General features: G+C 49.0%; 1 protein-coding gene across 3 annotated transcripts in view; it reads left to right on the top strand.

Moving 5' to 3' along the window:
- Tmem131 (transmembrane protein 131) overlaps window positions 1-9,408 on the top strand; it is a 149,492-nt gene extending 140,084 nt beyond the window's left edge. Inside the window, exons 34-41 of one of the 3 annotated variants that reach the window (XM_021159938.3) lie at window positions 2,260-2,384; window positions 2,572-2,721; window positions 5,258-5,420; window positions 6,172-6,293; window positions 6,391-6,487; window positions 6,687-6,784; window positions 7,393-7,544; window positions 8,401-9,408. In XM_021159938.3, coding sequence (XP_021015597.1) covers window positions 2,260-2,384; window positions 2,572-2,721; window positions 5,258-5,420; window positions 6,172-6,293; window positions 6,391-6,487; window positions 6,687-6,784; window positions 7,393-7,544; window positions 8,401-8,685 — 1,192 coding nt within the window. In that variant the 3' untranslated portion in view covers window positions 8,686-9,408. Of the gene's footprint in view, window positions 1-2,259; window positions 2,385-2,571; window positions 2,722-5,257; window positions 5,421-6,171; window positions 6,294-6,390; window positions 6,488-6,686; window positions 6,785-7,389; window positions 7,545-8,400 lie in introns of all 3 variants that reach the window. The other 2 variants (XM_021159947.3, XM_021159927.3) reach the window with 2 other exon arrangements.
- The last annotated feature ends 5,784 nt before the right edge of the window (window positions 9,409-15,192 follow it).

The raw sequence follows: 15,192 nt of genomic DNA, 5'->3' as shown, positions 1-15,192 counted from the left end.
GTGTGGACAGAAGTAACCTTGACGGGTCACCCACTGGTAAAGGAGCTAACTTTTTTCAAGAGCTTGGCGTCTGCAGCGTCACAAACCAGGGAATGCAGTTGGGATCTAGAATTCTGTGCTGTAAACCTTGGAAGAGTTATTCTTGCCTGAATCATGTTCTGGGATGGTGTCCCCAATGAGACAAGCCTACCATGGAAGAAGTCTAGTACCCACAGGGCAGAATTCAGGCAGGCCCCATAAGGAGGCTTTCTGTGGACTGCTTCCCAAGAAAAAGGATGTGTTGAGCTAATGGGTTGTTGACTAAGAGTTCTTCATATTTTCATAAACTGGGCTAGCATCCTCCTACTGAGCTGATGTCACTGTTATCATTGTGGAGGTGATGGTTGATGGCAGATGGGGAGGTGAGGCAAGAAGGACGGGGGTTCTCTTATCATTGTTACCTCCCTGCACCCCAGAAAGAGCCTCCCAGGGTGTGAGACATGAGCCAAGACCAAGCTGGCATCTGAACCTCTCTCACCCTTGATGATGGAATCGTTTCAAGTCAGTTGGCTGTTGTCTATTTAAAAGCTCTAAATTTTTTTTCTGGAAACCATCTGGCTTAATTTAGGAATATTGAATTAGCAAGAAATAAAATAGTCTGGCACCTTTTTTTCTTTAAAGCCAATTAATTTTACAGTGGCAAAGTTAAACCTTGTAAAATAGACACCCCCACAGTTACAGATAACTTACCTAAAAATAGCTCACACAGCCTCTACCAGGAGGTTGGGTGTCTGAGTTTTAGGAGGCTTCTGCCATTTTTAGAATATGGAATTTTAAACTAGCCCTGCCAGCCAGAAGTAGAAGAACAGAAAATTGTGTAACACTGCCCATAAATGGCATTCTTGGAGTTTTTGTTTGTTTTGGGGGTGGATGGGGCTTTTTGTTGTTGTTCCAGTTTATTTGTTACACTACTTCGGACCCACCCCCTTATAAAGTCTAAGCTGGACCCACCCCCTAAAAAGTCTAAGCTGGACCCACCCCTTATAAAGTCTAAGCTGGACCCACCCCCTTATAAAGTCTAAGCTGGACCCACCCCCTATAAAGTCTAAACAAGCATCATTGCAGTGTGTGCTCTTGCATGAAGTCACACTTGGCCTTCCTTATTTTCTTGGTCTAACAAGGAGTAGAAGAGCCATGGTGATTTGGGGGCTACCAGGTCTAAAAATCTAGAGCTATTTTGATGTTTGAACTCTACTGTGAATGAGTACAGTGGTTTATTTTTGACCTTGAACCTAGCAAAAATTAGCAGCAGCCTAGAAATGAGAACTAGGGGCTCGAGGGGTACAGAAAGAGCTTGAACAGCAGAGCAAGGTGGGGTCTAAGGGATGTGCTGATGTGACACTCGGGGTCTGAGGGATGTGCTGACATCACACGCATAAGCTCGGATGCAGGAAGCATACTTAAGGACATTTGAGAGGCACAGCTCAAAAAATGCCTGTTCAAGGCTGGCTATGGTGGGCTTTTTTTTTTTTTTTTTTTAATTCTAGCTACTCAAAGGCTGAAGAGGATCAAAAACTCAAGGGCTAGCATGAGCTGCACCTGTGCAATTCAGTAGGCCTGTCTCAAAATAAAGAGCATGCTCAGTGGGAAAGAACCTGACTGGCATATGCAAAGCCCCAGATTTACTGCCCAGCACTGGGAAGGAAGAAAATAGATTTGTACAGACTTTGCAGCCCTGTCCCAGCAAGCAGACTGTCAGCCGTCTGCCGTCGGCAGCCTTCCCAAGGCCTGACTCACCTTGATGGGCATCACAGAACCTGCGTGCGCTGTGAAGAGCACCTCTGTCCTGCTCTGCTGCATTGCTTGAGCTGATGCTCTCTCTATGGGGCTAGAACTTGACTCCCACCCATGGCAGAATTTCTGTTGGAAAATACATTCAGGAGCACGGTGTGGTACAAGCCCTGAAAAGGCTCGGTTGTAGCACAATTGCCCTTGCTGGTTCCGAGCAGCAAGTTCATGCCCATATTTCCTGAAGCAGACACTGCACTCCAATCTGGGAAGCAGAGGTTAGACCCTCACCTGTACACGTGTATACATACACACTCACACTCCCAGAATGTCTAGTGCACAGAGTCCACGTTTAGAACTAGGTAGGTAATGGCTTAGGAAACTGTAAGTAAGGCATGCAACTGAACTGTGGGCTACTTCCATTCTTGATGACTTACAGCCTTGCTCTAAACACCAGGACCAATAGTGTCTACATCCTTGTTTGTCTTTCAGTTCCTTTGAACTACCGTACACTCCCTCACTGGAAAATAAACAGCGTAGAAATCTCCCAACCAAGATTCCTCTTCCAACTACACTAGCAAGTGGATCCAAATCACGAAATCCCCCGAAAACAAAAGGTATCATCATGTTGATCACAGATGTTTTTGGTTCACTGTTTTCATGGCTGCCAGTGCCCGGTGGTAGCCATGCAGTAGCTGCTAGCTGTGTTGGGAAGCCTGTGAAGGCAGTGTTGAGGGTTCACTGAAGCAGGCTCATGAGAGAAAACCCTTCCCACATTAACTTTCCTTTCTGAATTCTGTGCAGGTACAAATAAGCTAGTGGAAAACAGGCCAGTTGCCCTCTCAAAGTTCCTCCCCAGCAGTCAAGAACTAGGCAATACCAGCAGCTCAGAGGGTGAGAAGGACTCTCCACCACCAGAATGGGATGCTGTGCCAGTTCACAAGCCCAGCAGCTGTAAGTATGGGTTTAGAAGCCACTGTGCTCCATGGCCGCCCCCGATCCAGTAGCTGCAGGGTGGGGAGGTTATTTCCAGAAGTGACTGCTGTGGGTGGCCTGCTATAGCCAGCTTCAGCCAAAGTGCATCTGTCTGGCCAGGGAATGGTCGACTTACATCATAGAAGGTAAGAGAGGCCAGAGATCCTAGACCAGCTGGAGGAAAGCCCGATGCCCAGGCCCATGTCTATACAGCCCTTCCACGCTTTCCTGCTCAGAGAACACCTCAACCTGGCCCCAAGCCATTTACTCTGCTCTCACCATCAGCCCCACTGGACTTGGCTCCGCTGTCTCCAGCGTGGGCAGAGGAAGCCAGGGAGTGCCCAGGTCACACTGTCACTGTCCCTTTTGGACACCTCTACTGCCTTAGTGCCCAGTTTTCCTGCTTCTTCCTTTGATCTTCCATCTTCCTTAGACCCCAACTTCAGGTGCATATTTGCAGGACACTGCTGGCTTCAGAGCTTTGGTTTGTCCACTAAGGCTGAGTCAGGACAAAGCATTAGTCAGAGGACTCTATCCCGTGTGTACAGTCAGGATCCATTCAGCAACCCTTGGCTGGAGGTTTCCCTTGCTTGGGTTTCTGTTGCTCTCATGAAGCACCATTACCATTGAGGAGGAAGTTCAGTCAGCTATGCGTCCACGTCACCGTCTGTCTGCCCCGGTGCAGAGGCCATGCGGAACTGCCTACTGGCTTGTTCCCTCAGCCTGATTCCATAGCACCTAGGACCACCAGGGTAGCATTGCCCACAGAGAACTGGCCACTCCCATGTCCATCCAGAAGATGCACTTACCTATAGGCCGCGCTAGGGGGGCGGGTCCCTTTTCTCAGGTGACCCTAGCTTGTGTCGAGTTGACATAAGAGTAGCCAGCAAAAGGAAGTACAAAAGAGTACCAGGAAAGGAAGCCAAGAGTGTTCTTCATGCCTTAAAAGGCAAGGAAAGTGCCACGGAAGGCTACCCCAGGGGAGAAGTACCTGAAGCCAGAGGTTTTCTTCCCCAGCTTCAGGCCTTATTCCAGCCTTGTTCTGACCTCCTCAGTTCTGTTCCATCTTCCTTTGTCAAGCGCATCTGCACACAGAGCTTCCCTGACAGGTTTCAGGAAACACAAGCCAACACACACACACAAACCTGTGGTGAACAAGCCAGCAGGAAAGCTGCTTGCACTTACAGGTGGCAGAGTCAGCATATGGCCAGCTGGCTCTGTTGCGTTTAGGTCTGTAGCAAAGCAGAAAGCATTATGGAAGGGTGTGGCGAAGCAAGGTTGCTCAGCTGGGTAGCTTGGGAGCAGAGAAGAGGGCACAGGGAGGTTGTGACCGTGAAGGGCAACTTCCTCGTAGTCTGTCTGCTCAGTTGCTAATCCACTAGCGGCCCTCACAAGCCGCCACCTGCAAGCGAGCACTGCTGTTGGGATAAGCACTGAACTCACCAGCCTTTGGGTATGGCTCCCATCCAGGCTGCACCAGAGCGGGGCCTGCCCCCAGGATTTCATCCTTCACCAGGGGCAGGTCAGAAAAGGTCCCACCCGAGAAATGAAAAGGGAAGGAAGGAGCTGGGCATTTGTACAAAAAAATCAACCTTCAACATCAATGTGCTGAATAAGCGTACTGTGCTCTGGAGACTTCTAGGAAGCTTATGAACAACTCAGGCAAGAAATGTCACACACACACAGCATTTGTGATGAGCACTGGGCATAAGCAACAGCAGAGCAATAGAGAGGTCACCTTTATGGTCACGAGTGGGCAGGTGGCAGGCTAAAGCAATGATAAAGGTTATTGGTGCCTCTGGGGGTGTAGGAGAAAAAAGGTGACCTGACCATGGAGAATGGAGCCGTGGGCTTCAGGAGATAGGAGCTACACTCTGCACTGATGTCACGGGGTCCTGACAGCTTGAGCAGACATGAGATCAGCACAGCAGACCAGTGCAGAAGCAGGGCAGACTGGGGATGCAGTGTGTCATGAACAGCTGGGCAGAGTCCTGTCCTGAGCCCCTGTTAGGAGCAGCACCCAGGGACACACAGCAGCTGTGTGAGTAACACATCTTCTGTTGTTACTCCTCCTTCCAGTTTGAGTGCCGATGTGACACTGAAATATTGTAAAGTTTTTAAAGCAGCTGTATAGATGTTTACAGTCCCGGGAATACTGAGAGCCACAGCCGCACCTTCAGCGGGGCTGAGACAAGGAACCTTGTTGGACTGAGGGCATTCAGCCTGCGCACTTCATCTGCTGCAGGTTTACCCCTGGAAGGAGGCACAGCTCCCTCTGGTCCTCAGTGGCCTCAGCTGACTGCCCTGCCCTGCATTTGGGGAGCAAGTGCTTGTATTCCCTGAAGCCCACAGGCACCAAGAGATGCACATGTCCCCCTTCTCCTTAGCACCTTTAAGTGGAATGCATAAGTCTTCATTGTCTCCTTTATAGAAGCATTCGAATTTCACATCAAAAATAACTATGAGAAGTCCAGATGAAACTGTCACATTAATGGGACCTTTTGTTAATTTCCAGCTACTGACAGTCTTTATAAACTGTCTCTGCAAACCCTCAATGCAGACATTTTCTTAAAACAACGCCAGACCTCGCCAACACCTGCCTCTCCTTCTCTGCCCACCGCTCCCTGCCCGTTCACATCTCGTGGAAGCTACAGCAGCGTTGTCAACAGCTCCGGCAGGTAGGCTGCTCTCACCTCTGGTCATCACAGTGACACATAGACCCCACGCTCTTGTGCCTGCTGCGCTGCGTGTGAACCCATTTTCATTATAAGACCCCTTACCTGGGATGAGCTCTTCCTGTGTTCCAGGTACCTGACCCCTGCACTGACCTTATCCTGTCTGTGAACAAGTCTGTTACTGTGTTCTTGAACTGTGTGGCAAGCATCCCACGACGGAGCGCTTCACCTAAAGTGTTGAGTGGAGTGCATGATCAGGCTGTGACATCTGTGTCACTGCCACGTAACATGTTGTAGAGTGACACACTCCTCCCTCTGTGCCAGCAGGCTTAGTATCACATAGGCACCATGTCCTCCAGACAGGCTCTGCGGAGACATCAGGAAGCCATGACCGACTGGGTGGAGGGGGCTTACTGACTGGGGACTCCCACTATAACCATGTTCAGGGGACAGAGCCCTGATGAATGGACCTGTCCCACCAGCCCCACCATTGGCTGATATTCTCACAGGTTTCTTTGCCAAGGGGCCACCTTCAGGTTCTTCAAAATGTGGTCTCCACCTTTTCCCATTCCCTAAATTGGGGTACCTCCCTCAGTCTCCTTCCTCGTTTCCCAGAAACCCCTCATTTTCCATATGGCTAAGCTCTCTTGGACCCCAGAACACTTTCACAGGGCTCCTCTGTGCTCTGAGCCATCCTGGACTCTTCCACTGTCGGCACCACCAGTGAGGGGCAGTTCTTTCCTTCTTGCTGTAGTGACACAAAAGCCAAGCAGACGAGCAGCAGCAAGAGCAAGCTGACAAAGGCGGCCTCGCTCCCCGGCAAGAACGGCAACCCTACCTTCGCCGCTGTCGCTGCAGGCTATGACAAGAGCCCGGGTGAGTGGCCTGCACCCAGGGCCTGCCACACCTGAACAGTGTGGCATATGGGCTCTGTCCAGCTGAGCCTCAAACTGATTCACAGTCCTTGTTTCAGGTGGGAATGGATTTGCTAAAATTTCTTCAAACAAATCAGATTTTTCCAGCAGCCTTGGCATTTCACACATTCCTGTTGACAGTGATGGCTCTGACAGGTGTGTGGCTCACCCGTGGGCAGCAATGAGGTTGAGACTCCCAGGGCGGGAGGCATCTTTCCTATAGCAGCCACGTGGTAGGCTCTCCCATCTCTGTGTTTTCATATCCGAGCCCCGATTGATGCAGCTCTCCATGTGAAGCCGTAGATGGCCGGGTTCACTAACCACCATTTTGTGTATTTTCCCTTGCAACGTTCAGCTCGGGTTTGTGGAGTCCTGTCAGCAACCCCAACAGCCCTGACTTCACCCCCCTCAATTCATTCTCAGCCTTTGGAAACTCTTTTAATCTGACAGGTGGTAAGTACTCGGCCCTGGGTCTGTAAGGTGGACGCCTGTAACAAGAAAAGGGGTGTGACGCTTTAGGGACACTTAATACAGGAGACATGGCTACCATCTGAGCAGGGGGTATCTTTTTCAATGCAATGGCTGGTGATAGGTTATATGGAAGTCTAGGGGAGGGACAGGTGTGCTTCTCCTGTCATGGAGGGCTTCTGAGAACCCCGCACACAACCAGGCAGCCATGTGGAAGTCTTCCCTAACACCCTTGCCTGGTGCAGCAGGGCGCAGTGCAGAAGAGCATGCCGGCTGGCTGTGCTCCACAGCACATGCTGAAGTGCTTCTCAGAGGGACTCTGGTCTGAAGTTGACTCCCTGCATCTGCCGGGCAGTGTGCTTGAGTTAGCTAAAAGACCAGGATCGGACACGGTGCCTTCTAGTGATGACTGTGTTAGATGTTCACATTGTGGCCTTGTATGTGCCTGTGTTCTTGGGAACATCCCAGAGTGTTGTGGGAGCTTACAAGGTCTGTGTCAGCTCATGCACATGGCACTGAGAGGTATGTTGCTAAGAGACTCATCCCATCCCAGAGTCCAAGGAGGCTTGACCCAGTGTCTCATATTTCAGCAGTTTTCAGCAAACTGTCGCGATCCTGCAGTCAGTCGTCCCAGAGAAGTTGGAATGAGTTCAACAGTGGCCCCTCCTACCTTTGGGATTCTCCAGCCACAGACCCCAGCCCTTCCTGGCCAGCCAGTTCCAGCTCCCCAACCCACACAGCCACTGTGAGTGCCCAAGCCCAATCCTTGTCATTACCAGTTCTGTCTGTCATGTGGACTGTGCTGACAGTCACACCGCAGAGACACCATTAATGGAGGGCTGTGTTGTCAGGGTCACACTGTTCTTTGAGCTGCCTGAGGCTCCCTTCAAAGCCATTAGAGTCAGGACAGTCTGAGGAAACTGAGGGGCTGTGGTTGAGGCCCTGGCTCTCAGGGATGGCCCTACTTCTTCCACGGCAAGCTGCCCAGTTGCACATGCATTATTCCTGGCAAGCACACAGCTCCTAGCTCGTGGCCGCATTTGCTTCTACTCTAAATTTTCTGCAAAGATTATGCATCCTGGAGGTGCTCTGGCCAGAACAATAACGGATTCATCCTTCACGAACCAATAGCAGAAACCCCAGACCAGCCACGCATGGCCAGTGGGTAGTGCTGTGAAGATGGGGCCATAGGAAAGCCCATCTCCCTTAGTAATAGTCCTGACACCCGTTTATAACACCGTGGCCACTCTTAAAAGCAGACCAGCAAATTCTCTATACACTCCAGGTAGTCAGTCGGACTGTGGACTTTGCAAACCACTTTTGTACACCACTAGGTTAGCTTTGCATCTTGATACAAGTTAGTGTAGCCAGGACCCACGCAGGCGCCTGCCTCAGTGAGACCCACACACAGAAAGCAGGCTGGTTGCACTGGGTCCACCAGCCAGGCTGCGTCAGCCTGCAATAAAATATCAGAGCTATGGCTAACTGTCTGGAGTATTCTTTAAAATCAATAAAAATGGGAGAAGTCTGTGGACCACTCCGTCCCCTGCCGGCCCTGCTCAGCCCACACTCAATATTGTGTTCCTTCTGTTTTTTCGTAGTCCATCCTTGGCAACAGCAGCGGCTTGTGGTCCACCACTCCATTCAGCAGCTCCATCTGGTCCAGCAACATCAACAGCAACCTTCCTTTCTCCACTCCAACAAACGCGCTGTCGAGCATCAGCCTCATGGGCACAGAAAACTCCACCGCCGCCCACGCCCCTTCCGCCTCTGGCCCAGCTGACGACTTGGGACAGACCTACAACCCCTGGCGGATCTGGAGCCCCACAGTCGGAAGAAGAAGCTCTGACCCTTGGTCTAATTCGCACTTCCCTCATGAAAATTAAAATTAAGCAAAAAACGAAGTGGGGGCCCCTCATCTAGATCATGATATGCCAGTTTCCAAGACATCTTCTGAAGGCCCTTACTGCTTCAAGCCCTCTCCCCTCCTCGCAGGGCAGGCTTGTTGCACTCGCTTCTCTCACATCTTTCTTGCAATTATGATACTCTGAGATTTGCTGTTGTGCTTGTAGACAAAAGTCTGGACTCAGCCACAAACTACTACAACCTGTCCACCTGAAATCTTGACTTACCCAGTCCCCACCTGTCTCTTCCTGCCTTCTTTATCTGTAAGAACACAAATTTGGCATTACAGTTAAGGGAGTGATTTGAATTGATTGACAAGTCCTGGCATGTGACAATTTTACTAAATTACCAAGTTTGGTTTTTAATAATTTCACAATATTATGCGCCAAGATCTAATTTTAAAAATGTATGAGGACTTTGTGCTGAAAATACAGAGTATTTTTTTAAAGTAAGGCTATCTTGGTTTAAAAGCAGAGTACAGAAATGTAAGCCAGCGTAAGAGCAATGGCTGGCTGTAAAGCGCCCAGCAGGAACCGCACGCACTCTGTGCTGTTTGTACTTGAGGTATGTACCATTTGTATACCTGAATTTATTTTAAAGATAAACTGAAATGCACATAGCCAAGTCTTGACATTACAAGATTGTGTATTTCTTAAAATACAACTTTGTGTTGTACTTTGAAATAAATGATGCTTTTTTCAAAAGCCTTGAATTGTTTTGTTTTGCTTTTTTACACTAGATGCATTTCCCACCACGGTTGTCCATGGTGCCACTGAGGTGATGGGTCAAGAGGTGTCTGGCCTGTCAGGACTACAGCTAGCTGTGGGCTACTAAAATCCTCCTAGTGATCATAGAGGGTCCCTGAGAGGCAGTGACCCAGAAGCCTGTTGGGATTCGTCCAGGAAGCAGCTTCCCTCGCCTCTAACCTAAACACAACAGCCTCAGAGAAAAAGCTGCTAACATTTCCTAGCCATTCACCGTGTCCGCATGCACCTGAAACCTTGGGTATCTGTACTGGGCCTCTGAGGGGCTGTGGAGTTTCCAGCTGAGTGACTGTGACAGCATAGAGCCTTCAGGGAGGCCACCCACATGTCCACTCCACTGTCATCCTTCTCAAAAATGGGCCTTGTGCTGGGCACAGGAAGGGCCTTAGACTACCTGCAGGAATGCCCAGTTTTGCATTACTGAAACCTGGGGCAGCTGACCGGAGGGTAGAGGAGGCAGTTAGAAGCTGTTTACCCACCAAGAAAGGGTCTTTAGCACTTCAGCCACACCATTTGGATAGATCTGAAACTGGGAGATGGAACCACAACGGAGGCAGAGAAGCCAGCCTCAGGTAGCAGTACGGTCTGGAAACTGAGTCCTCAGGACTGACTAAAAGACTCTAGAGTCTAGGAGGCAGAGATTTGCACATACCGAAGACATTTCTCTTTTTAACAAACTGTTGACCCTTTTCCAACAGTAAGTCTCCTACAGCTTCTCCAGAAAGAACCCACAGTCTACACCGGAACAATAGCAGCACACCGCAATCCATCCATCTGGGTTCCAACTTACCTGGTGGTCCTTCCTGCTCCAGCATGCTTTTCTTGTCCTTATTTCCAGGATTTTACAGATAAAGGACTGCTAGGCAACAGGGAGCTACGAACATATATGTTCTGAGGCTAGTTACATGTGAAGAACTCAAAGTGCCCTTCCATGGGCCATGCTGTGTCTATGAACCGTCCTATGGTGTCTGAGGCTAGTTACATGTGAAGAACTCAAAGCGCCCTGCGGATGGGCCGTGCTGTGTGTATGAACCATCCTATAGTGTGGTTTCTAATCTAGCCCTCCCTGCTTTTCATCAGAACCAGCAAGGTCACTATGGGTTTCCTCTTAGGGTTTCCTGGACAGCTAGAGCTGGCCCTAGAGCTGGTTCCTGGCCTTGTAGCCCTGTTGGTTAGCAGGCTCTCTTGTGCACTTAGGAAATGAGAGCAAAAGCAAGGCATACAATCTCTCTACACCAGGGAAAGCGCAGAGGTCTGCACGGGTAAGCTTCCCACAGACTGAGGGTTGGAGGGATGGTTCAGCAGTTAGAGCGCTTGCTGTTGTCAGAGGCTCCTTCAACCACATGTAACTCCTGCTTCAAGGATCCAGCAACCTCTTTGGCATCTGCAGCCATGCACATGATCACACACATGTACATGCAGCATGCGAGCACATAAATAATGAAAAGTAAATCTTGGCAATATAAAAGGACAAATGTTACTAGCAAAGCTCTACCGTGATTAGGGTACAGTGGGGGACTTACTTGCTCATAAGAATCCCCCGAGGTTGCCAGATTATACTCTAAGTTCCCATTTTACCCATGAGACGTTCCTTGGCCAACTTGAGGAACACCATACAGCTGTTAGGAGACAAAGGGCTCTAGGGAGCCCAGGTTTCCCCCAGATACTTCCAACAGTAGGTATCCAGGCAGGCAGGCATGTGGTGTGCTCAGTGCTTACCTACAAGCTGCAAGGTGAGAGCTAGATTTTGAGGCAGGAGAACAACGAAATTCAAACAGACAGAAACCTAGGACAACAGTTTAGTAACATACCCTGGCATTTGCTACCCAGCTCCACATCCAGGGGAGGAGAGTGTCAACCTCTGGAGGGCGGGGGAGGGGGTGTGCTCCAGCATGCAGGTATTTCTACATTTCAGCATATGACCATTTCTGGGGTAACCTGAGGTCTGTCTGTGCAGTGGCTCTGCTTTGGAAGAGGGCTTCCTGTCATGTCACCTTTCAGTGGGCCCAAGTATGCCACATCCCAGAACCATCTCACGAAGGGTGCTAATGCCTGGGCCTGGATGGCTCTGGGAGCCAGAAACCTACATAATCACACATCCCACCAGACCCCGAGCTGGCTGGGGAGTTGCTGGTTTATCCCATGACAGTAGCTGGTTGTACGCCAGTGCAGCTGTCCGCAGCAATGGTAAATCAACCGGGTGCCCAGAAGGGAGACCACGGGGGAGAAAGGCAAAATAAAGTCTCTTCTGAAATACCCTTTGCCACCTGAAGACACAGCCCACAACTGGGGTGCACCTTGCCACGTCAATCAGAAAAGCTCTGCAGATGAGGTTCCCTACTCAGTCCAATTAGTATCAAGTTGACATTAAAACCAATCAGCGTCATTTAAGGAAGTTGGGCAAGGGACGGACACAGCACAAAGGAGCGCTGTTTGCTGGCTTGCTCTGTGGGCACCTCTGCCTGCTTTCTTATACAATCCCCTGGGCAGCAGTGGTACCACCCATAGCAGGCTGGATCCCCGACATCCATCATCAATCAAGAGAATGCCCCCACAGACGTGCCTTCAATGAAGGCTTCCTCTTGCCAGCTGGCCCTAGTGTGCATCAATCAACTTGACAAAAATTTACCATCACAGAGGTTAACTGACCTCTGGTCAGGATGTGTTCCAACAGTCAGCTGGCTTACAGGTTTCATCTGCACCTCCATGGTTCCTGGCAGACAGGAAGCAGCATGACCATACTAAAATAACCATTTGGACAAACCTCCAAAGCTCAGCCCTTCTGGAAATGCATCCTATGGGAACCCTGCTTGGGAAGGAGGCGTTGAAACCCAGCAGCCAAATCCTGCCACGTGGAAATGTGTAAGAGTCAAACCGATGGAGATGGAAACCAGCAAGACAAGTATCTGGACTGCTCAGAAAGTCATACTGTTGGTGACCCCCTAGATGCTGCTTCAAGGCTGACAACAGTAACCAGTGTGTATCTTTTGGCCCTGAATAAAGACAGGGTTTCACTATGTAGCCCTGGCTGTCCTAAAACTCACTCTGAAAACCAGGCTGGCCTGAAACTCACAGAGATCTGCTTGCCTCTGCTGCTGGGTTTAAAGGTGTGCGCCACCACTGCCTAGTAAGAGTGTAATTTTTTAGAAAATTTTATTTTTATTAAGTGTTTGTGTGTGTGTATTGTGTGTGAGAGAGGGGGAGGGAGAGGGAGAGAGAGAGAGAGAGAGAGAGAATACACATTTGTTCATTGCCAAAACTGTTTGATCACTGGACCTGAAGTACCAGACAGTTGTGAGTCTTCCGATGTGGGCACTGGGAAGAACAGTGTTATTAACCACTGGGCCACTTTGTCCAGCCCCCCAAAGCTTACATGTAATGGAAAGACAGTAGCAATAAAATTATATATTCTGAAATAAATAAAACAAATAGCAATCTTAGAAATGAAGAGCTCAGCAGATAACAGAAAATACAGCTGAGTGGCAGGTGCAGCAGGGCAGGGCACGCCTTTATCTCAGCAATCAGGAGGCAGAGGCAGGGGGATCTCTGTGAGTCTCCAACCAACCAAGGCTACACAGGAAGACTTGTCTCAGAAAAGGCACTGCAGGGCTGGTCGTGAGCACCTTATGCTCCTGCAGAGGACCTGGGTTCAGGTCCCACCACCCACACGGTGGCTTACAATCCTCTACAACCTTAGTCCTAAGGAGATCTGGTGCAAGAAAGTAAATCTCAAAAAGGCCATCTCTTAGAAGGAAATATAGGGACCCTCTAAGGCCATTAACCCTGAGGTGACTCCACAGTCTGGGATGGCTCCATCAGGGCTTTCTCTCCCCCCCCCCTCCAATTTTTTATTAGGTATTTTCTTCATTTACATTTCAAATGCTATCCCTGTGTTCCCCTGTACTGGGGCATATAAAGTTTGCAAGACCGAGGGGCCTCTCTGAAGGAGTTACAGAAACAAAGTTTGGAGCTAAGACAAAAGGATGGACTATCCAGAGACTGCCCCACCCGGGGATCCATCCCATAATCAGCCACCAAACACAGACACTATTGCATACACCAGCAAGATTTGGCTGAAAGGACCCTGATATAGCTGTCTCTTGTGAGGCTATGCCAGTGCCTGGAAAACACAGAAGTGGATGCTCACAGTCAGCTATTGGATGGAACACAGGGTCCCCAGCGGAGGAGCTAGAGAAAGTATCCATCAGGGGTTTCTAAAGGAGCTTTACCCCTCTGGAATAAAGTGAACGAAGCCACACCTGATGGTTTTCTGTTTCTTTTCTGCCTGCACTCGGCTAGAAGTCTTCATACTTCCTGCATTCACAGTGGTAATCTCTCTTTTATTTCTGGGTGTAAAGTTAATATTTTATTCAAAGACGGCATGAAATTGGTTGCAATGTGGGATGAGGAAATGGCAGAAGAGTTGGAGGGGGAGGGGAGCATCAATAAAATCAATTTATATTGTATGCATGTGTGAAACATCCAAAGAATAATAAAACACTTTAAAAGTCATTTCTGGCTTTGATTTGACAAGATCCAACATCACGGTGCTATAAGGGTAATTTAAAAAAATAACAGGGAAGAAAATAGTCTAATAAAATATTGAGGTATTATAATAAAATATCATAATAATAAAATCAATAGAATATTCTATAAAATATGAAATTTAAGAAGTATACTTGTAAACTTCCAAGAGGACAAAAAACTAAGAAAATTCTTTTTTTTTTTTTTTTAGCTCTCGGGGTTGGAGAGATGGCTTAGTAATTAAGAGCACTGGCTGCTCTTCCAGAGGTCCTGAGTTCAATTCCCAGCAACCACATGGTGGCTCAAAACCATCTGTAATGGAATCTGATGCCCTCTTCTGGTGTGTCTGAAAAGAAATAAATCTTTAAAAATGTTTAGCCTTATTATTATTGTGTGTGAGCATGAAGCGTTGTCTGTCTCCAGAAGTCTTCTGTCAGCTCCAGCAGAAAGTCAATATTCATTACCCTACTCTGTCTAGTCCACTCTGTGACTACAAATGACCCTGGCCCAGACTACCCACGTGAAGGGAGCACAAGGTCTGTCCAGTAAGGTCCGGTTACTTCACTTCGAATGATGCTTCAAGGTTTCACATATAGCACGTGCTCAGATTTCACTCCTTTTATGGCCAAATAATCCTCCCTAGACGTTCAGGGTGGATTTGGCTCATTTATCGCCTGGTGAAATAGGCACACGCATTTTCTCTCTCCAGTATTCATCACTGCCCAAGTATCATCTCCTCGCCCCGCTCTCTGGGTTTCTGAGAAGCTAAAGAGCCTGCTCAGCAGTTAGCAGCATGTTCTTGCAGAGAACTGGAGTTCAATTCCTGACACCCAATCTGCTGGCTCACAGCCACCTTTAACTTCAGCTCCAGGGGCTCTAACGCCCTTGCCTGGCCTCCCTGGGCACTGCATTCAAGTGTGCAAACCCACACTGACATGCATATACAACATCAAAAATAGACGTGTTTCTCATGTGTGTGGTACATGTGTGGTATATGCATGTTCATGTGTGTGTGCTTGTGGAGACACAGTGGAGGAGATGCCACAGCTCACATGGTGAGACATGTCACCACCCAGCCCTACACCCCCCACAAATCAGCCACCAGAGTCCTGAGCCGTGGGGCCTGCAGAACGCCCACCATATCTATTCATCAGCTGGCTCGACCCAGTTCAGACCCTCAGCTTAACAGGTACTACAGAA

Source organism: Mus caroli, unplaced genomic scaffold, assembly GCF_978045245.1.
Source record: "Mus caroli unplaced genomic scaffold, Mus_caroli_1 scaffold_1, whole genome shotgun sequence".
Lineage (NCBI taxonomy): Eukaryota > Metazoa > Chordata > Mammalia > Rodentia > Muridae > Mus > Mus caroli.
This window is presented reverse-complemented; position numbering and strand designations above follow the sequence as displayed.